Source organism: Schizosaccharomyces japonicus (genome assembly GCF_000149845.2).
Source record: "Schizosaccharomyces japonicus yFS275 unplaced genomic scaffold supercont5.2, whole genome shotgun sequence".
Lineage (NCBI taxonomy): Eukaryota > Fungi > Ascomycota > Schizosaccharomycetes > Schizosaccharomycetales > Schizosaccharomycetaceae > Schizosaccharomyces > Schizosaccharomyces japonicus.
Genome location: NW_011627861.1, coordinates 324,051 through 344,804, shown reverse-complemented (window position 1 = coordinate 344,804; position 20,754 = coordinate 324,051). Strand labels below are relative to the sequence as shown.

Genomic DNA, 20,754 nt, shown 5'->3' with positions numbered 1-20,754 from the left:
GAGTTAAGTTTACGGAAAACAAAATATACATATATTCATACATGAGCGATAGAATTACATTAAAGAGACGTTAGTAGGTGTATTTCTATGTATTTAACTTGTATTTTTGACGTTTTATGGAACAGCCTATTGACGGGAAGTCGGGAAATGGTCCTTCGGTACATAAGAATAAACTTCTCGGCATTAGTAGGCTCTACTCGGGGCATACAGGCGATGACGCAGCTAATTGCATGCACGGATTTTAGCCCTAGTATTGGTTTGTAGCCTATTTCCTAACCCATTGAGCGAACATCCTTTCGGCATCATGATGTCATCACGCATGCTGTCATAGCCTCACCATCCGACAACTATCTTAAAGGTCATGACCTCGTGTCGCGTTGCACCATCATCATGCGCGCTAAACGTTTACCGCGGATTATCGAGAAATGTCCGAGGTTTGGTGTACTGGGATTGCAAGGATTAGCGCGGAATTCGGTAATTACGGGAAGTGAAGAGGAAGTCAACAATCGTCAAAGACGGACGAATTGGCAGGCAACCGTCGGTGCGTCAGCCGAGTCTGCAGGACATAGTCGCTCAGGAAATTGTCCTGTTTGTCTTGGCTACTGAGGCAGAACGGGTTTCCTTCAATTAGTTCAATTCCATTCCATTTCCTTCCGTTTCCTTCCCTTCGCCTCATCAGGTCTATTGTATAATATTATTATCGTTAGTTCGTTAGTTCGTTAATTCATTTCAATTCATCACAGTGAGACCGGTTTCATCACAGTCTTCATCTGCTTCACCAACAGCATCGCTTTCCTATACTGCGAGCTGGCATTTTCGATAGTAATACAAAAGTCCAAACACACCAATTAGTTGACAAATGAGAGCAAGGTAGAAACAGGGACTTCGGAGGGGTCCGCTGCCATCAGCCGGGTTCCACGAACTGAACAGCGGGAACACACGATCAGTGACGGGAAGAATTGGCTTAGAAACCATGATGGTCAAACTACTGAAGAACTGTGCCAACATCAGAGTGAAAGCGACGTGATCTCGGGCCAGTGTTTGAAGCAGCATCATACCAAGACCAATTCCCTGTAGATTATCGTACAGGTTGAGCGTAAGCCAAACACACTTTGTAAATATTGGAGAAGCCTTCCCTGCCCAAGGCAAATTCAGCCCAAGTCCAGAAGACGACCAGAACTCCAGACACCATCTTGGACACAAGAAGCCGAGTCCAAAGATCACGGGGAACCAACTGTTGTCTTTGGCAACAAACCGAAGAATGACAAACACAATGACCCAGATGACAAGAAGATAGATCATCAACAAAATGATAATACTACCAAACGAGGTGTACGTTGTATTCCAGAAGAAACGCCATGCTTGGCCGTACGGAATAGCCAGCCAAAAGTTGTTCAGTATCTGTGCAATAAAGAACCAGATGACAATTGGCCGTTTCGCCAAGGAATGATAGAACGCCGGGATGATGGAGGGAGATTGACGATAATAGTTTGGTAGTCCAACATACGACAAACCAGCAAAAGCGAAGCAAACCAAGAATGCAACAATACCGCCAATGAAGACTCCAGTGCTGACAGTCTTTGCAGTGTCTTCCTTCATCAACAGGTCACCCCATCCCCACAGAATAGCAGACCAAATCTGTTGTAAGCCATGAACAATACAGGCACGCGTTAGCCAGTGATGTGGTGCGACGCCGCCTTCAGCACCAAAGTTCCAAGCAAAGAAGAGCGATCCTGTTGAACTCGAAATGGCATACACATAGGCTGCAATATTCTGAACAACGGCACATGCCTTGCTGAATTGGAACAAATGTGTCAGTGCAACAAGCAAGAAGGAAATACCAAAGAAGATAAACGGCACAGAAAGGATGTAACGGGCTTGGAAAATACGAGATAAGAACCACCAGGTCATCGAACAGAATGAAAAGATGGACAGCAAAATATATGTCGACTTTGAGGACTGAGCAGAGCCTCCGGAAAGCAAAGTCAACTGATAGGAAGAAGCGCCAAGGATTTGTCCTAAAGCAAGCAGAATCGTATACAGAGGCCAAGTTCCAATACTGTGAAGCATAATACGCTGTAAGGCATTGTGTGATTCCTGTGAATTTCCTTCTGTCACTTCAACCTTTTCTTCATACTTCTCGGACATTGTGTCGTTCAAATGAAGCTTAACTCCAATTTTTTGATCACGAAGTTCCTTAAAATACTTTCTCTCATGCTTCCGAATAAATCTATCGATGCAGAGAGAATGTAAAGAATTCACAGGATTAAGTTTATCCATCCGTGCCAAAAACTCCTTTCGTGTAACACCGTCTTCATCGGTAAAGTTGTCAGATGAAGAAAACATCTTTTTGTGAGATTTAACAAAAACTTCATAATCCGCTGACTTCTTCTTGTCCGAAGATGAATCCGAAGAGGACTCGCCTGCCATATGTGGAGGAGAGCAGGAAGACTCCGGAGACAACGACTGCGGGATAGGAACTTCGCGAATCTCAGGCGATGGACTTAGGGCACCAGCATCTCCCATTTGAAGATTTCTGGCAAGTTGATCAAACGAATCATTAGGATTGGAGGAGTATGCGAATGGTGCAGGAACGGGAGCAACATTCTCGTTCTGCACCTCGGATGCAGTAACAATGTTTTCGTTATCAGGTTTCTCTTTTTCAGCCTCCTTTGAGATGTCCAAAGCTTCGCTGTGGAAGGAACCATCCTCACTGTTAGCAGCATTCAAGTCGTCGCACGAGTCTTGCTCCTTGTGATTACAAGTCAAGGCTCTGCCGAGCTTTGAGAAAATAGATGTCCAGTTGTTTTGAGTCTGTCTCTCAACATCATCATGAACCTTAATACAAGAAGTTAAGAGATTCTCAATCTTCTCTTGCCAAATGCATACTGGGAAACGTTGATTCAAGGCTTGGACCCTCATGGTAGCTCTTGTTTCCTCAGCAGTATTCAAAGCTTTCAGAATAGCATTTCCAAACTGTGTTAGTAAATGTCCCGAGTTGAAAGAAGCCATTTTAAACCACCATCCTGGCATATGACCAAGGCCGCCTGTTTTTGAACCAATACAAAGAACACCTTTACGGCCAAACTCGACTGCAACAAGACCAAAAGGTTCATCTCGCGAAGGGATCAATGCAAAATCTGCACCCGCGAACAAAAACGGAGGAACAACAGTGAAAACAGGACGACAGAATAGACGCTTCGGATATTTTTCACTCAAATATTTCAGTTTTTCGGCAGCAAAGCGTCCATGCAAATCAATCACTGGACCAATTACAATGAGCTGAACGTTGTAGTGAGTAAGCAATGTAGGAGCTAAATCAGCAATCAGATCAATTCCCTTTTGGAAAGACCATCTTCCAACGAAAATTAAAAGTTGCGCGGAAGGATCAACATCCAAATTCGCCCAAATTTGACTTTGACGTTTCAAATGCTTTCTTTTGGCTTCCAAAACAAAATCAACCTTTTCAGGAATGGAAGACTGTGTGTTTGATTCTAGAAGATCACTTGGGTCAGGATTCGCAAGCTCGTCAATATTAACAAGACTCCAGAAAATTGGATATCTTGAAAGTGATTGCTTGCTATATTTCTTAGAGACACCAACGACACCGTATCCGCGTTGATGGATACGGACGTATGATATGATGGCGTGTAAAAGATTGAATATGTGTCCGAATTGTACGTATCTTGCACAGAGTGATTCACTAAGATTGAAGACACGGCAAACTTCCCGTTTCTCATATGCAGTGCGAAGAGGCCAGAGACCCTGGAATTCAGCATTATGCAATGAAACTGCGCATGGAATGATGTTTGGCAACAAATACAAGGGTGCCAAGGCACCATGGTAGTCATTGACATGGTAAATGTCTAAAGGAAACCGTCTCCAAACTTCGGCGATGCATTGATTCCAAGTTGAATAAAAGACGGCAGACTCCAAATCATCCATCTTCACGGGGTACGGCGCGGAACTTGTTTGCTTCTCAAAGACCTTGGATTTTAAGAGCACATAAGTGACGTTGTCACTAACAAAGGTAAATGCCTCAACTGCAAAGAATGCATCACTGATTGTAATGTAAATTGGATCAATTCTTGTTAATCTTTCCAAAGGATAATTGATACCGCGAACCATTGGAATGACCCAGACAAAGTTTAAGAATTTCAATTGTCGAGACATTAACTGAGCCATGACTCCCAAACCACCAATCTTCACTCGGACTTTAAGTTCAGGAATGTCATACTCGAGAGTTGCCAGAAGGACGTTGAGCTTCTTATTTCCATCCTGCGTTGTAAGAGAGTTTTCTATCACAGGACCCGACTTTCCAAAAAGACGCAAAGGCAAGGTAATTATTTTCAAACCGATAACCTTTAGCCGAAAAACAAACGTCAACCAGCCTTCACTGTCAAAACCGTCAAACTTAATGACACGAGAGAAGGCACCATTGTAGAACATGGTTGAGAAAATGGCTGCGATAAGTGGACAAACCAGAATCAAAACCAGTACAGCAATTTGCACAGACCAAGAGCCCTTTGGTTCATAAGTCCATCTTCGGGTTTGATCGTCAAGAATAAGCTTGTAAGACAAATAGGGTTTTGGAGGAGAGCTCATCAACCGGATAAAGTTACTAATTCGACTGGTGCCTGGAGGCACACGATCAATAATTGTATCATTATCGAGATCACCGTAAACCCAGCCTTGGTCCGCGTTTCCATCGGGATTCATGCCCCAGATATTAAATATCAGTTCAGCAGGCCAAGTAGATATCAAGTTGTAAGTCCATTTTCCATTGTCTTTATCAAAGTGCATCCTCGAGGGGACCGAATTATCGTAACCATATCGATTGAACTTTCCTTGAACGAAGACATGTGGAAAATGGCGTTGGTAACCAACAGTGTCACCGTGTTGAACGTGAGCATTAGAGAGGCCCACGGTTGACCAATATTGTACAATAAGGTGTTCGCCTTCCCAGTGTTGAGACTGAGTTCCATTCCAATGAAGCTTCTTCAAAGGTTGAACCTTACTGGTTACAGGTAACCACTTGGAGTAGTTTGAACCAAAGTCCAGCGAATAACGGAATTTGTCAGCACCTATACCCGTGTGATTAACATAAAGACTGCCATTTGTGGTTTGAATCAGAAGGTTTTTGCTAAAGGTAGCATTCAACGTATTGACCATAGGGTTTTCTTCCGAACCAACACGGAAGATAAGAGTATTGGTAGCAGAACGCAAGCTTTGGCCAGAAAAACTAGTAACGTTTTTAACAATAACCTCATGTATACCTTGTGGGACACCGGTCAAAGTAGCATTAAAATACCAGCGAGTAACGGGAGTATTAGTCAATTCTGCCTTGGGTTCAAATGGAAGACGACCGCAATGAACAGAACCATCTTTAAAAAATGGTCGTTTACTTTCAGTCAATGAGTGAGATCTCACAACAACGTTCTTGGATACAGTTTCGCAATCAAGTTCATCTGAAAATCCAATACTGATGTCCACATCCACAGAACTATTCTCAGTAATAAGTCTGAAATCGTGGCCAGGTAAAAACTTTGTCATGTACAGATTAGGTAGAACCCAACGATCTTTTGGAACGAATAGTTTTGAGCCATACGGATCGAAGTGTAATTTTGGAATACAGCCCTTATCTTTAATGTCCGAAGGAACAAGATCATATTCTTCATAAGGATAGAGCAAATTCTTCACCGTTTGATTAGCGGCATATGGACCGATCATAGCAGGATAAGGTGGCTCTTTCTGGTCAACTTTGGTTCCGCAATCACGTTCAAAGGTTATTGAATGGTTCTCGTTTGAGAATACAACCCAGACTTTAAAGTTATTGTCTCCAAAGTCCTGATAAGGTGCTTTGGGACCACGAATAAGGGACCAGACACCCCATTGGGTAGGATTCTTTTCACCATAAAGTTCATTCCCGGGCAGCACACCTTCTGTAGTCCATTTTCCTAAACCTTCAAGCAAGTAGCCATCGCGAATTTGTGGATAATTAGCACGAATTTCGTTCATACGAGCGATATAGTGTTTCGTAGATGAAGTAACATCCAAATGATCATGCCCAGTCCAATCATCTAAGCAAGACTTACTTGCCGGTGTGAAATCAATATCAAGATATTGAGTACTTCCGATATTGTAGCAACCATGCTTTTGCCATCCAATTGAAGAAACAATAGGCTGTCTTCCAAAAATATAGTTGGCAGCTTGGTTGTCTAGCAGTTTTAAGTTTTGTTCCTCACCATAGTACACAAGAGGTATTCCCGGCATGACTAAATGAGTAACAAAGAAACCGAGCATTTGCTTATACACACCATCCTTGATAGATGGCCAACGGAAAATATCTTGATTTGTTATACCATAAAGATGTCGAGGATCGAATTTCTTTGTATTGGCATTAATGAGATCATCTTGTTTCAACATTTGTTCCCACATAGTTGGAAAGTCGTAACGATTCAGATCAAAAGCAGCAAAAAGCTCGCCCTGAAGTCCAAGCAAAAGAGTGAGTGTTCTGTAAACCGAATAATGGAATGAAACAGAATCCAGAGCGGAGTCGTTCACTTTTCTCAAAAAGTAGGTTGAGTTATCATATGTTAGACTCATACCAATATCCACTGTTTTTGGACGCTGGTCAGATTGTCGACCTCTGCCCAAGAAAATAGAACCGTAATCAGCTCCACTTGTAACTTCACCGGGGATAAAAAAGTTGTGTTTACCTACCGCTCTTGCACATTCTCGAACGGCTGCAGCCCAAGAACCTAAGAAATCTGATGTAATTTGTGTAGCCTTATCGACACGAATTCCGTCAACATCTAGGACACGAACAGCAAGACATGTTAAGTGCATAAGCTTCTTGGCCACAAGTGGATCCCAGTCACGAAGACGATCTTGAACGGAAGCGAAGTTAGACAGTTGACGCCACCATGGAGGATGGTTACCAAATGCTTCAACATCACCGTATTGGTCAAAGTCACCCTCATAACATGTAATTTCATCAATGTGGTCAAGAGCTTCGGTCGAATTTAGTGGTAGACCAGTTGCGTCCCAAAATAGAGGAGTGTAACACTCGTACTTAGAACCATTAGAAATCTGAAAATCCGAGTAAATCAGGTCATCGTTTTTGTAATCCATCGTATAACCTTTTGTACTGAAGGGTGCAGACGCATTAGCAAACGAATGAGACGTGTTCTTGAAATAAGTTAATTCTGAAAGAGTGGAAACCGTAAGATCGATTATTAGATAGAATCCGCGCTCATGTAATTTTGTAATGGCATCCTGCCAATCTTGGATCGTGCCTGTGTGTTTATCAAGAAGCGTAAAGTCCAAGGGCGAATAACCATCTGGGGCCCATGGCAAGTTTTGAAACGGAGTACCTGCAATATAGATAGCCTTTACACCCAAACTTTCTAAATAGTCCAAGGAACGAGGCTCTACAAGACCCTTTATATCGCCACCTGCACGGAAAGTAACTTCGTAGGGGTCAGATTCATATACGGTGTCTTCTGCAATGTCGTTTTCGGGCAATGCATTCGCCCACTTGTCCAAAATAATGGTATAAAAGGGAATTGTACGCCAGTTGGAAGGAGAAGGAAAATACTCATGGCCTTTCCATTCTCCATAATAATCAAGAATACTAGTAGCAGTATGGTTGCCGTTCAAATTCCATGGACTGTTCTCAGGAGTCCAGACAGCTGCTTTACTCGAGTGTAAAGAAACAAGCCATCCGAACAGATACAGCAGTACCAAAGGAAGCAACTGCATCACGATCTTAATTAATCGATTGTGAAAGTTAAGTGAAAATCAGCGAGAGAAACGCATTTATATAAATCCTTGAGCCATTTATGAATACTTTCGTAACCATGAATAATCATCGTACCGCTCCAACCGAAAAACTTTTGAATAATGGCTCAAGAATGTCACAGTAAACAAATCGAAACCGAAAGGAAATCCATCGAAAGGGAAGAACAACGATCAGAAATAAGGGGGATCCTCATATTACCATTGCTTTAGGATACTCTGGAACCCGATAAGCCAGTTAAGTGCAGCACATTGACCGACAGTTGGCTTCACAGAAAATCGTCAATTGTTGAAGATTCAAAACTTCTCCGCTCGGTATTTAAGACAATTCTTTCCAAAAATGTTTTATTCAGTTAAACAGCGTTTAATCGAGTTTAGCGACAAAAAAATTAAAGCTTTATATTCAACATTCCAAAAAACAAAAACAAAAAACAAAACTGGTTTAAAAACGAGTCAAAATCATTAAAATAAGAACAAAAGGTCACGGATTCTCCAAAATATAGCCAGCTATAGCTGTAGAATGCTGTTTTCTCGGAATTTTAACAGTCTGGCAGCACAGTGGTAGTGGTTGGTTAAGATTTAGTTGTTTCGCGATGCCCGAAACCTTAATGCTACCCCCACCGTGATCTAACGGGATGACGACCACATCGCCCATAATAGCAGCTGAGCGGTACAGCCGTCTTTCGACGAAATACTACCACCACGGTTGTGTGCCTGCCCACACCTAGTAGCACGAATGCCTTCGCTTGTAAATCGAACGAAAGCTGATTCCCTGGCGCCAAATGGCGTTAAACGAATTGCTTTTATTCATCCAGACCTTGGAATTGGTACGGTTTTCTTTTTTTTTTTTTTTTCGCAAGATGATTCCTAACGCCTTCATAGGAGGTGCCGAAAGATTGGTCGTTGATTCAGCTCTGGGATTAAAGGCTCTGGGAAACGATGTAGTAATTTACTCTTCACACTGTGATATGAATCATTGTTTTGAGGAGATTCGTGACGGTACGAAGTGAATTATTTCGTTTATGGAGCCGTATCTAATAGCAATTTGGTTAAATAGGTACAATTGCAGTTCGCGTATATGGAGACTGGCTTCCTGTGTCTATATTCGGTCGGATGAGCATTCTCTGCTCGACTCTTCGTCAATTGTATCTCACGTTTGTTCTTCTGTGTACAGAAAAGTTCGACGCGATCGTTGTCGATCAATTGTCCACATGCATTCCTTTTCTGTTGCTCATTTGCAAGACTCTGCTTTTCTACTGCCACTTTCCTGACAAATATCTTGCCAAACCTGGTGGATTGTTGAAAAAGCTGTACCGCATTCCTTTTGATTGGATCGAAGAAGAGTCTATTCGTGTCGCCGACAGAATTGTTGTTAACAGTAACTTCACTGCTTCTGTTTTTAAGAAGGCGTTTCCACGTATTAAGAAACCCGTCCGTATCATCCACCCCTGTGTGGACACAACCGGAAAGTGCAAGAACACATTCCCTCTTCCCCAAGCCATTCTGTAAGTTGTAACCACGTACATACACTTTGTGGGTTTGTTTACTAACATTTTGCCAGGGAGCGGAACATACTCATTTCCGTGAATCGTTTCGAGAAAAAGAAAGACATCAATCTGGCTGTTGAGTCTTTCGCTGCCCTGCGTGATTTCTCAACGGAACGCTTTGAAAAAGCTTTGCTGGTTGTCGTCGGTGGTTACGACGTGCGTGTTGCTGAGAATAGAAACTACTTAAAGGAGTTACAGACCTTGTGCGGTAAGAACTCACTTAAGTACCAGACCATTGAAACGGACTGGCTGAACATACGCTTCGAGAATGATACAAATGTTTTGTTTTTGCTCTCTGTTCCTTCGGATCTTCGTGACACACTTATTGCCCACGCGAAAGTGTTACTCTACACTCCGGAAAACGAACATTTCGGAATTGTGCCTTTAGAAGCCATGCTCCGTCGTGTTCCAGTCCTTGCCCAAACAAATGGAGGTCCATTGGAAACCGTACGGGATGGAAAGACTGGATGGTTGCGTCCACGCGACCCAACAATCTGGTCAAACGTTATTAACGAAGCTCTTCTTGGCTCCACTTACGACTTGGAAGCCATGGGCCAAACTGGAAAAGAATGGGTGGAGAGGGAGTTCTCGGTAGACGTTATGTCGAAAAAGTTTGAGTCCGAGATTTTGTCCGGTATTCGCGCAATGAACGACAAACGCTATATCAAACGTATTGTGGATGGATCTACTGCCATTATAGTTATGCTATTCGTTCTTTGGGCCGCATATGTCTCCGTTACGGAAGCCGGTCTGTATGTGAGCTCATACTTCTTTGGCTCCATCTTCACTCCCATTCTCGGTGTCAAACTTGGATCGGCTTTCTTGTTTATTGCTCTTACGATTATGGCACGGTGTATCATTTCTTTTAAAAATTAAGTCAACAGAGTACTTCTCGGTCATTTAAACACTACTCAGACTCTCATTTCAAATTCATGCTTCCCCGTAATGGATGTGTATGATGATGACTTCGTGCCTTTATATTTGTTGAACAGCTTTTTGTTCGTGGGTAGATACCTCTAGACCAAATAATCCTTTTTTTTACGACTTGTTTTCAGAAATGCATTTACGGATGGATAAGAACAATTATAATCGTTAATAAATACTTCATAATATTGGGTAATTGGAAATGTGAAACACAAGACCACTCATCCAATGATTGAGTTTATTAGAATCGTTATTTGACACCTTGCACACGCATAACTCTCCAAAGAAACGAATTCTTATATTTAGTTGGACGAGCATAACACTTTTAAATTTCAGATGTCTATGGAAATCTTGGAGAGAGATGTGTGTTTTGAAAATCAAAAAACTATGAATGACAAGTTGCTTAAGCAGAGGTAATTCCCTTCTTGGTGAAATAATCATTCAAAACAAATGCAATCCGATCAAGAAGAACAGTGTTTTCCTCCTCAGTGCCAACGGTTATACGAAGTCCGCCTTCACAGAGAGGTTCACTACCACGGTAACGAACAACGACCTTGTGTTCCGTAGCCATTTGCATGTACACGTAATGAGCAGATTCGTTGGAGGGTTTTCCATCCTTGGCAGGCTTATCAAGAATGGTGACAAGAAGGAAGTTGGCATCAAGACCACCAATAATGCTGCCAACACCGGGAATCTTGGGGAGCTCCTGGACGAGACGGTCACGTTGCTTGTTCAGTGCGTCTCTGTTTCTGTCCTTACGAGCCGCAGACTCGGGCGACAAAGCTTCATAAGCAAGCTTGGACGTAGGATTACTGATGTTGTAAGGAGCCTTCAAATTGTTCATAATCTGGGCAATTTTAGGGTCTGTAATGCAGAAACCAACACGAATACCAGCAAGACCGAACGCCTTTGAAAGTGTCTGACAGACAGCCAAGTTAGGGTACTCATTGACAATAGTAACAGCAGAAGCCTCTGCTGGCGAAAAGTCAATGTACGCTTCGTCGGAGACAACCAAACCATTATATGAAGGCTCATCCAAAATTCTTTTGATGTCGTCCAAAGCAATGTTTTTGGCCGTAGGATTGCCGGGCGAGCAGACGAAGACGACCTTAATAGTAGGGTCTTCACGAATAGCCTTCAACACGGCTTCCGTGTCTAAAGTAAAGTCGGGCTTGAGGAGAACCTTCTTAACCTTTACATCGTTCACCTTTGCACACACAGGATACATTCCGTACGAAGGGGGACACATAAGAATCGTGTCCTTACCGGGAATACAGGTGATTCTAATCAATGAATCGATGATTTCATCAGAACCAACACCCATGACGATGTTTTCGTGAGTAATGGGTTTTTTAGGATGACATTCACCGTTTCTAATGGCACAGAAGCGTTCCTTCACCGCAATTTGACGGGGATCAGGGTAACGGTTATAATGTGTGCCGTCTGCGATATAAGCAGAGCCATAGGCACATTCGTTCGCGTCCAGAAGAATTCCTCTAAGGTTTCTGTTACCAATTCTGTTCTTACGAAACACAAGCTACGCGGATAAAGCGTTTACACTACTTACTCGGAAAAGTCACTAACGCGTTAGAAAAACCATTCAAGGCACAGTTATAGCATCTAGGCAGTTTTCTTCCACTTACTCTCTAGCACAGCGATACGGCTGCAGTTCCAAGATATTCTTCCTAATGCAGGTATTCAGATCAAACATGTTTACGGTAGAGGGTGAGTTGGCCGTGTTCGTTTTTACGGCCAAGACATCTATTCTAAATCGCATCTTGGGCTGCCAGCGATAAGGCGAGAGCTTAACCGATATTAGCCGACATAAGCGAGATTGCCGTTAATAAGCAAGACTATACTCTATTTGTACGGATTTCTTTCTGGTTTCCATACGTTATTGAACAGAGAAACTACAATGCAATTTCGCTTATTCACCGTTTTGTGTGTCTAGTTTTCTTGCGTTCTACTGACGACGATACTCTCCACCAAAAAAGCTTGAGCAGGTGAATTAACGACTCGCTGTATCCAGAGCGCTTACGTTGGCAATTTTGTACCAATTCTAGGCGCTTTCTGTTTGTTTAATTATTTTTGACCGAGAACTAATAGTGTACTGTCAGTGCTGTGCTTCTTCCTAAATTGGGCATAAGACAGCTGAGTATTTTACCATGTCTTCACAAAACTCCATCGAGCAATTACTTATAAAAACTCCATTAGACGAATTAAAAAAGGTCCAAAGCTATTTACAGAAAACATGCACACTTTCAGAGGAAGAACTAGCTCTTGAAGAAGCGGAATTGTTGAAGCATATCGAAAGCATCGAAGATGCCCAAAACCTCTTGTTGCAGGATAGTGCAGGCACTTTAACAAACGTTTCTACCGTTTATGAAAACACGGAGCAAGTTAAGAAATCGGTGTTCGAGTATACTGATCTGCTTCGCAAATGTGGTGAACAAACAAACGAACAGCTAGTATATCTTCGATCGTTCGTAAAGGATGTGTTAGAGCATCGTGACTTGGCAAACATTATGCTTGAAAAACAAGTCGACCTTCAAGCTGTGCTTGAAATTCCTTCTTCAATGGCTTTCGCGATTAATAACAATCTTTTTTCCGAGGCTATGGAGTTTCGAGCTTTGGCTGAACGAATTATAGATGCTTTTCCGGAGTCAAGCACCATTCGTGGGTTAGGAAAACAGGTTACTGCTCTGAACCAGACGCTAGTGGAAACAATAATTCGCCAGCTTCAACAACCGCAAAAGCTCTTCCATCTTATAAAGCTTGTAAGCCATTTAAAAACAGCAGCTCAGTTCTCGGAACAGGAAATAATGACTTTGTATATGCTGAATGCCCGTCTGCAACTCCAGTCTGCGCTTCAGAACATTTCATCTCTATTAAATTATAACAGCCCCGAGGTTTACGTCCGTCGGTACCTTCAAATTATCCGAGAGCGAGCTTTCGTACTTTTCTCTAATTATCAATGTCTGTTTCAATCTGCCGATAACGACGACGAGGACATGACTGCTTCTGGTAACAAAACAGTTCCCTCTCAAAATAAACAAACTCAAGACGATCTCTCGTTAGCACAGGACCAGGAAGGTGTTCGCTCTCTCGGCAACAATATTGTTTCTGTTTTCTGCATGTACGTCATAGACGAGTTGATGTACATTTTAAAGACGTTTATGCCTCGTATTACGGACTCGGCAACGCGGTCATCTCTCCTTTTACAGCTGTTTTACTGCAATCAGAGTCTTACAAAGGTCGGTTGCGACATTACTAGCCAGCTGAAATCTCTCTTCGGTAAAGAGTGGGCTGAAATTGTTGCATATCAAAGCAGTTCAGAACTGTAAGACAATTAAGTTGAACGGATATCCCACCTCTCTCTTACACAACTAAGAAGTTCCACATCATCTCCGCTACTTTTCTCCCATCCATCTCCATCCCATCTGCCTCCGTGAACAACGTAACGTAAACTTAAATTAATGGACATAAAATTTTACACATTTATTTCACAAGTAACAGCTGCATCGGTTAGACCCAAACGTGAAATGCAATCGTCGTAGCGTTGGCGGTCTTTGCGCCGCAAATACTTCAATATTCGCCGCCTCCTGTGGACAAGATAACTAAGGTACCGCTTGCAGGCATAATCTTTTCTATGGTGGTCGCAGTGATCCTTAATTGCAAAGATCTTGGCGGAATAAACAGCTGCTTGCACTTCTGGACTCCCAGTGTCTCGTTCTGAATGTCCAAAATCTCGAAGTGCTTTTTGTATATTCAGTAGACGAATTGATTTGAAGTTTGAATTTTGTATATCAAACAAACGTCTTATGTACTCATCCTTCGTTTCTTGAAGCAAATTGTCATGCTCCGCTGGCATCTCTTCAGCAAAATTAGACGCAGATTGTTTTCTCAACTTTCTCAAGTGTTTATGAATACTCTCCAGTATAGAGTTCAGTTCTTGTTTTTGCGTAAAATGATTGCATTCTTGCATAGTGTTATTAGCACGCATGCTTCCGCTCAAGTAAGGTACAGGATTGTACAACGATTGCGTCCACTCGGTCGGCTGACCTGTTATAACGTTTCCAAGATTCGGTTTACGCTGTTCACGAAGCTCGGCTTGTCTTGCCTTGTTCTTTTTCTTCTTTATATTGGCAAGCTGAATACGTTTCGACGCGTTCCGAGCAGCCAAAGTCATTGCAGAATTGTGAAACCCGGAAACCCAAATGTTTTTGCTTTTATTAATGCACTGCACCGGAAAACTTGATTGTCGACGAAAGAAAAAACGAAAACATGATTCCATTTTAATTACCCAAACTGAATGAAAGAACCCAGTCCCACTCAGTTCTGTTATGCCAAACCAGGTTTAAACGCGCGTAGGTCTGGCGACAGCACTCGCTTTCCGAGGCAACGTTTTGGTGGAGTGTTTTAGGGAGGACAGGCCACGAAAGAAAGAAAAAGTCGTTGGAAAGATGGGAGAAGTAGTAGATAAAACGAGAAAAGAAAAACAGGAGAACGAATGTAGTAAACAATAGTAACAAATCATGAACAGTGTTTCAAGGAGGCATAAGCTTAGGTTCATTAATTTTGCTTTTGGTCTGCACACGAATGAGATCTTGTAATGCTTCAAAGTGAACACACTCATAAGCAGAAAACACTTGTATCAACCGAGAACCTTTTGTCCATGCTTCTATGAATTGTGCGTGTCCAGACACATCTGACACGTCTAACGAGAAGCACTTATTTTTATAAGTTTGCCAAGCAATCATGTAAGCCGTACATGTTTCTGCATATCGGTTCCAAGCCGCCTGGTACCGCCGGAATTCATTCAAGTAAGCTGCTACTTGTACAGAATCCGAAAGATTGGACGGGCACACAGGCGGAATGGGTGCGGTAGCTATCGGCACCGCAGGAGGCTCAAGCTCGGAGGCCATAGCTGACACGTCTTGCTTAGAGTCTTCGAATGAAAGTTCGACATCATGTAAACCCGTTGGCAAATGCATTGCTGCCTTCATGCTTGGTGAAGAAGCCAGGTCTGGCGATAAATGGTCAGATTGGTCTAAAGAATAGGGATGTGTTTTCGTTAATGGTGTCGTGTTGCGTGAAGTAGGTGCTGATCTTGATTCATAACTTTTCGCTTTTTGATATACAGTATTCGCATGTATTTTCTCTGTTTTTGATACTTCTGGCGTCCGCTGAGAAGTTCTTTTCTTCCGTAACGTCTCCAAATAGGCCTTCGCTTCCATGCTCGAAAACAATAACGAGTCCGTCTTTGACGAAAATGCATTTTTGATATAATCCTCTGTGTGTTCACCATTTTCACTAGGCTGTTCCTCAAAGAACTCGGTAGGGTTTCGACGGAAAAACGAGTGTAAGTTGGAGAAATACCGTGAGTCTTGTTTAGCCGAAGAGCGATGGGGTGGTACAGTGTTGCTTTTGCTTTTTTCATCTGAAGTATCTTTCGAACGAAAGAGCTGTCGCCTCACTTCAGGACTTAATTTTGATGTAGGAACGACCTCAGGATGAAGATTATTCCTGTGTTTGCGTAACGGCGTCGAACTCGAACATGGTGAATCCCGAGCTGAGTAACTCGTCTGTGATGAAGGTCCTACCCCAAATATGTGTAACAATCGTTCACGATCAAAAGCCGCTCTTGAACGTGAATCTTTGAGCACGTCATGTGCGCGTTGGATTTTTTGAAATTTTTCCAGCACCAATTCTTCATGCCCAGCATTACGATCGGGATGATATTGAAGGACCAGCCTTAGATATTTTTGTCGTATTTCAGAGTATGTGGAATGGCTGTCCACATCGAGTACCGCGTAATGGTCCACAAATGGTTCCTTTACGCTAGGCACACCCATGCAGCGTTTTCGTCGTTAATAAAACAAAACGAAGATAAACGAGTGCTCGACAGATACGTGCGATCCGAATTCCACCGGAAACGAAGGAACCGAGCGAATGGAAGTGAAAGAGAAAGCAAGGCTTGTTTACGGACGTAAACGAACCCGTGGGAACACAAGTCCAAAGCAAAGTCGTAAACAATGCAAAAATACAAACAAACCCGCCTGTATCGTTCTCCCTCACAGGTTTTCCACTGCACTGCAGCACCACACCAACGGATGAGTTACTCAAGTATACCGAGCGATGTTCTGGTGGTAGTAAATGCAGTAGGGAAAACCACCACACAACTCGGTGAAGTGCGACGAAAAGAAATAATTGGAAGAGGAAATTGGCACAATTAGCGCTTAATCACAACAATAAGGTGTGTGGAAGTTCACGGTTGAAATAGTTTTTCCATCCTCCAGCTCAAGCGAATCTTTTCTCTTCCACATTTGCCAACCTAATTTTTTGATTTAAGAACAAAACGTTATCGTTCATGTTCTGGATGGAAGAAGACAAACGATTTCCAGCGTCTCTTTCGTCACGTCGTCTACTTATATGAAATCCGTTGATCCAAAAGAAAACAACATTCGCAGTGCAAGCAATGTGTCTGCCACAGAAACAGTGAGAAATAGCAACAATCACAGCCGTATCGAGAACACGTTCTGCATTCGACAAGTGATTGATACTCTCTTTTGCCAACTGTCAAAACACATACAAGTGGCTGAAAACGAGTCACTAGCAGAACTTGTAATTAAAGTTCCCGAAGTATCACAAATTTGGCTTGCCCTTAGCGTTTTGCTTGAACAGCACTGGAAGGCAGCGACGCGACTGATAGATGCAAGGAAGATAGTCCTCGTGGATTACGAGAAAGGCCAATGGAAATGCACCATTGACACTGGGTCGTTCGACATCAACGCCAAGATTTGGCATTGTTCATGCACCCAATTCGTGTTCTCTGCCTTTGGGAAACCATTGGAGCTCATCAACGACTCAACAGTACAGTTTGGGTTTTGGGGTGGAAGATGTCTAGCTTTACATCCTCCAGTGTGTCAACATTTAGTAGCAGCATGCATTTATTCTGTATGCTACCCTAAACTGAAGGAGCAACACAATGCAAACCGGAATGAGGAGCATGAAAGGTCGACGGAGCCTCCTCCCTGACTAGTGAAGAAAATAGAAAAAAAATAAAACATAGGGAAGCACTCATTGCAGTCGTGTGTAAATAATAAAAACGAACACCAAACGCATTGAAAACGAAAAGGAACTAATCAGTTTTGTCTTGCTTCCAAGACAAATATGCAGGATCTCCGACACGTCTGGGCCAAAGCATGCTCGCAACACCAACAGCAATGCCGGAAAGGAAGAAGAGACAACCAATGACGATGTACAGAATACCCAAGAAGTAGTTCTTTCCTCCGATAGCCGTTGTAGTCGTCATCTCGAAACTCTTCGAACCACCATATGGAATGGTGGGGAAGTTGTATGTGATATTCACCTCATACAATCCTGTTCTCAAGGCAGCTGTGGTGTTACGAACGATTAACTTACTGAAAGTGGGAAGAGCTGCCGTTCGCATCCAGACCTGGAACTCTTCCCAGTTACCCAAGTCTGGCATGTTGTCTGAGGTATAGCCGTTTGGATACCGTTTTGCCCAGTTGGGAGGCGGGACAACGTCGGAGGGTGAGTACTGGGTTGTGCCATATCTTGCCTTGTCGGCCGGCCAAGCAGTGCCATTGGTAGTCAATACATACTCACCTATTTTTTGCCCATATGTTGAAGTCTCGTCACTCAAATGGTTCAACGAGGAAAAGGTATCGTTGAACATGGAATTGGCCACGAGGCCACAAGGATAGTATGGCTTACCTTCCTCGTTTAACTGCAGGGGAGTACAATCACTCTTACTGATTTCCTTTGCAGTTCTGGCATCACCGAGCAATTGATCAACGTCGTAACTCTTTGCGTACCGGCGATGGTTTTGGTAGAAGCGTGTGAGATGGTAGTATACAAAAACCGGCTGTTTCATCGTCTCCGGCACGTAAAAACGAAGAGAGCACGTCTCGTTGTCGGCATTCCAGCGCCACTGAGCGCTGAAGTTGTTGTGCGTCAAAAAATTAATATGTATATCGTGAGACGACATGTCAGTATATTCTGACCCAGCGTTCATGCAGTTTGTGTACTCCAGCCGAAGACCCTTTGCCTGTTTATATGTTAGAAAGGAAACGTGAATGAGAGCGTTTGAAAGAAGGAGAAGGAGGTGACAATTATGAAAAACCATGGGAAAAGGACACTGAATTGGAAGTTCCTTCCAAATAAAGTAAGATTTTCTTCTAGTTAGTCCTTCGTCTCATTTCAGACACACACTAAAGCCCGACTTGTTTTCTTTTCTTCATGTAGCCTCCTCCTGCTCCTTCCAATGGCTCTCTCTTTCTTACTTTTGAGCTAGCGACAAAAAGAGCACCTCCAATAGGACCAAAAATGAGACCCAAGATCGTCAAAATAGGAATCACAGTCCACGGAGTAAAAATTAGTTTCCATGATGGAAGGGTTTGTTGAAAGAATCGAGAATTATCACTATTCCAGAAATTCGTTAACACATCGCGACCAAAAACAACAGCTACGACACATACGGCCTCGAAAACTTCTTCTTCTTTTTCTGTTCAGGAGAAGACATTGTTATAACGTGCAGAGTTGCCTACAATGGCAACAGTATACAAATTCTGTCCGTTTTTTGGTGTCTGACACTGGTCAAGCGTCTGAGCGTGTATCACGGTTATTTGCTCATACCGAGCTCGCTGCGAAAACCTAATAATTTATACTGCATATGCGTTGTCATACGAAAGTTACAATTCTATATAGTACATGTATGTAAAGAAACCAGCGTATTTTCACACATCGAGCGAATATCCTTTCTTCGGATTTCACTGGTTTTGTGAGGGTTTGCGAGGGTTTACGCGGAGCCGTGGAAATTAAATACGCGGTAGCAGTTCGCGTTTAATATGCGACGTTACGTGCAGTCTTCCTCTTGGTGCAGGAACCCGTAACGTCCTCCCTGTCCTAGTGAAAGGGAAAATTCGTAATTCACTATTTTATCTTCCAATGGCTTTGTTGTTTGCCATCTTCGCACATCCATTTAGACCAAGACATCTCACTTGGCTGACGCGCGGCAGCCATAGAGAGCACTAACCCTTCTCTAAGCCCCGGAAACTCGTCCTCGGTTTTGCGACTCGGCTCTTTGCTATGACGTACTTCCTTTGTCATCGAATATTTCCATTAAAGTTGTGTATGACGTCACCCTTCACTATATAAGACGGAAATTCCGCCTCTGGAGCGTCCCAAGCCATTCATTTCTGTGGACGGCATTATAACAGCACTCAAGGATATCTGTCCTTTTTCTTCATTTCATCGTATCGTGCACATTTGCTTTTGTGCATTGATTTTACCGGTGTTCGTTCGAGTATAATCAGCGACGCCTGACTGGATAACATATCCGTTTTCATTTACATAGAATTACAGCATGGTTTACCAAACTAGACAAGGTCTTCCTCAAGGCTGGTTGGCCCAGTGGGACTCAAACTACAACCGTTACTTTTTCGTGAACGAGATGGGTCCCAATCCCCAACCCACTTGGGAGCCCCCTGTCGAGGGATTGGCCCTTCCTCCTCCTCCTGGCGAGAAGTTGCCTCAAGAGGTTCAACAACAATTGCAAGAGAAGGGTGTCAGTGACCAATATTACCAACAACAACAGCAGCAACAGCAACAAACCCAATTCTACAACACTCAGCAGGGTTATACCGCTCCCTCCACCCAATCTAAGGGTTTCATGACTAACCCCTTCGTCACTGGTCTTGGCGGTATGTTGCTCGGCAGCTGGATGACTCACAAGTTCGACAAGTGGACTCACCCCGGCGGAAACGGTGGCTTTGGCGGTGCTCCTCCTCCCCCTCAACCTCAAGGTGGTTTCTTTGGTGGTGGATTCCGCGGTGGTGACGACCGTGCTCCTCCTCAAGGTGGTCTTGGTGGCCCTGGCGGTCCCGGCGGCTTTGGTGGTCCCGGTGGTCCTCATGATGGACCCGGAGGTCCTGGCTTCGGTGGCCCTAACGGCCCCGGTGGTCCTGGAGGCCCTGGTTTCGGTGGTCCTGGTGGACCAGGCGGTCCCGGTGGTTTTGGTGGTCCCGGCGGCCCTGGTGGTCGCTGGTAGAGCAATTTAGCTTAGTCTACGATAACGCCTATGAAATGATGCATGATCCAAACCGTTGGGTATCGACGTCGCGGGTGGGATTGGGTATTGAGAGTCGGTGGCTAGTGTTTGGCTGGTGCTGGTTGTTTTGTGCTTTTCGTAGGCTGACTGGGCACGGCTACAATCCTGCGCTGTTTCTCGCTCCGCCGGTCAATGAAAAATACCGCACTACGTAACGTCGCGTACATTCGCACAATATCTTTTGTTGTTCTCTAGATTGCCGTAACTTCTAATACTGCATTGCACAGCGCTGCCCACTTTCGCGCACTGCCACCTTACCTCTCCCTTCGTTTCCCTGGCCCTCCCAAATATATATTACCGCGCCGCAACACATCACTATTCAAACTACACCTTTCTTCGGCTCAAACA

The 20,754-nt window shown here is 43.5% G+C and overlaps 9 protein-coding genes across 9 annotated transcripts; 4 read left to right on the top strand and 5 right to left on the bottom strand.

Moving 5' to 3' along the window:
* Positions 1-675: 675 nt before the first annotated feature.
* Positions 676-8,517, bottom strand: SJAG_03057 (alpha-1,3-glucan synthase Mok12). Its single transcript, XM_002174189.2, has one exon. The coding sequence runs from the start codon at positions 7,762-7,764 to the stop codon at positions 796-798; it is 6,969 nt and encodes a 2,322-aa protein (XP_002174225.1). The 5' UTR covers positions 7,765-8,517; the 3' UTR covers positions 676-795.
* Positions 8,518-8,536: 19 nt separating this feature from the next.
* Positions 8,537-10,223, top strand: SJAG_03056 (mannosyltransferase complex subunit Alg2; the record flags this gene model as incomplete). Its single annotated transcript, XM_002174188.1, has 4 exons — positions 8,537-8,627; positions 8,683-8,799; positions 8,858-9,305; positions 9,362-10,223. The coding sequence occupies 4 exons, from the start codon at positions 8,537-8,539 to the stop codon at positions 10,221-10,223; spliced, it is 1,518 nt and encodes a 505-aa protein (XP_002174224.1).
* Positions 10,224-10,391: 168 nt separating this feature from the next.
* On the bottom strand, positions 10,392-12,061 carry SJAG_03055 (histidinol-phosphate aminotransferase imidazole acetol phosphate transaminase His3). Its single transcript, XM_002174187.2, has 3 exons — positions 11,915-12,061; positions 11,839-11,850; positions 10,392-11,767 (listed from the first exon to the last, which is right to left on the bottom strand). Exons 1-3 carry the CDS (start codon positions 12,046-12,048, stop codon positions 10,675-10,677), a joined length of 1,239 nt encoding a protein of 412 aa, XP_002174223.2. The 5' UTR covers positions 12,049-12,061; the 3' UTR covers positions 10,392-10,674.
* Positions 12,062-12,436: 375 nt separating this feature from the next.
* On the top strand, positions 12,437-13,615 carry SJAG_03054 (hypothetical protein; the record flags this gene model as incomplete). The annotated part of the gene is made up of 1 exon (XM_002174186.1): positions 12,437-13,615. One exon carries the CDS (start codon positions 12,437-12,439, stop codon positions 13,613-13,615), a length of 1,179 nt encoding a protein of 392 aa, XP_002174222.1.
* A 146-nt stretch (positions 13,616-13,761) lies between these two features.
* Positions 13,762-14,565, bottom strand: SJAG_03053 (ribosomal protein subunit S28; the record flags this gene model as incomplete). The annotated part of the gene is made up of 1 exon (XM_002174185.1): positions 13,762-14,565. One exon carries the CDS (start codon positions 14,563-14,565, stop codon positions 13,762-13,764), a length of 804 nt encoding a protein of 267 aa, XP_002174221.1.
* A 253-nt stretch (positions 14,566-14,818) lies between these two features.
* SJAG_03052 (random septum position protein Rsp1) lies at positions 14,819-16,126 on the bottom strand (the record flags this gene model as incomplete). Its single annotated transcript, XM_002174184.1, has 1 exon — positions 14,819-16,126. One exon carries the CDS (start codon positions 16,124-16,126, stop codon positions 14,819-14,821), a length of 1,308 nt encoding a protein of 435 aa, XP_002174220.1.
* On the top strand, positions 15,956-19,037 carry SJAG_03051 (SWIM domain containing-Srs2 interacting protein 1). Its single transcript, XM_002174183.2, has one exon. It carries the CDS (start codon positions 16,704-16,706, stop codon positions 17,307-17,309), a length of 606 nt encoding a protein of 201 aa, XP_002174219.1. The 5' UTR covers positions 15,956-16,703; the 3' UTR covers positions 17,310-19,037.
* Positions 17,413-18,819, bottom strand: SJAG_03050 (CDC50 domain-containing protein; the record flags this gene model as incomplete). The annotated part of the gene is made up of 3 exons (XM_002174182.1): positions 17,413-18,345; positions 18,581-18,719; positions 18,776-18,819. The coding sequence occupies 3 exons, from the start codon at positions 18,817-18,819 to the stop codon at positions 17,413-17,415; spliced, it is 1,116 nt and encodes a 371-aa protein (XP_002174218.1).
* A 383-nt stretch (positions 19,038-19,420) lies between the features above and the next one.
* SJAG_03049 (fungal protein) lies at positions 19,421-20,398 on the top strand. Its single transcript, XM_002174181.2, has one exon. The coding sequence runs from the start codon at positions 19,663-19,665 to the stop codon at positions 20,344-20,346; it is 684 nt and encodes a 227-aa protein (XP_002174217.1). The 5' UTR covers positions 19,421-19,662; the 3' UTR covers positions 20,347-20,398.
* Positions 20,399-20,754: the final 356 nt, after the last annotated feature.

Excerpts from the sequence above, each read along its gene's own strand:
- SJAG_03057 (XM_002174189.2), bottom strand. The coding sequence starts at position 7,764 with ATGCAGTTGCTTCCTTTGGTACTGCTGTATCTGTTCGGATGGCTTGTT.
- SJAG_03055 (XM_002174187.2), bottom strand. The coding sequence starts at position 12,048 with ATGCGATTTAGAATAGATGTCTTGGCCGTAAAAACGAACACGGCCAAC.
- SJAG_03051 (XM_002174183.2), top strand. The coding sequence starts at position 16,704 with ATGAAATCCGTTGATCCAAAAGAAAACAACATTCGCAGTGCAAGCAAT.
- SJAG_03049 (XM_002174181.2), top strand. The coding sequence starts at position 19,663 with ATGGTTTACCAAACTAGACAAGGTCTTCCTCAAGGCTGGTTGGCCCAG.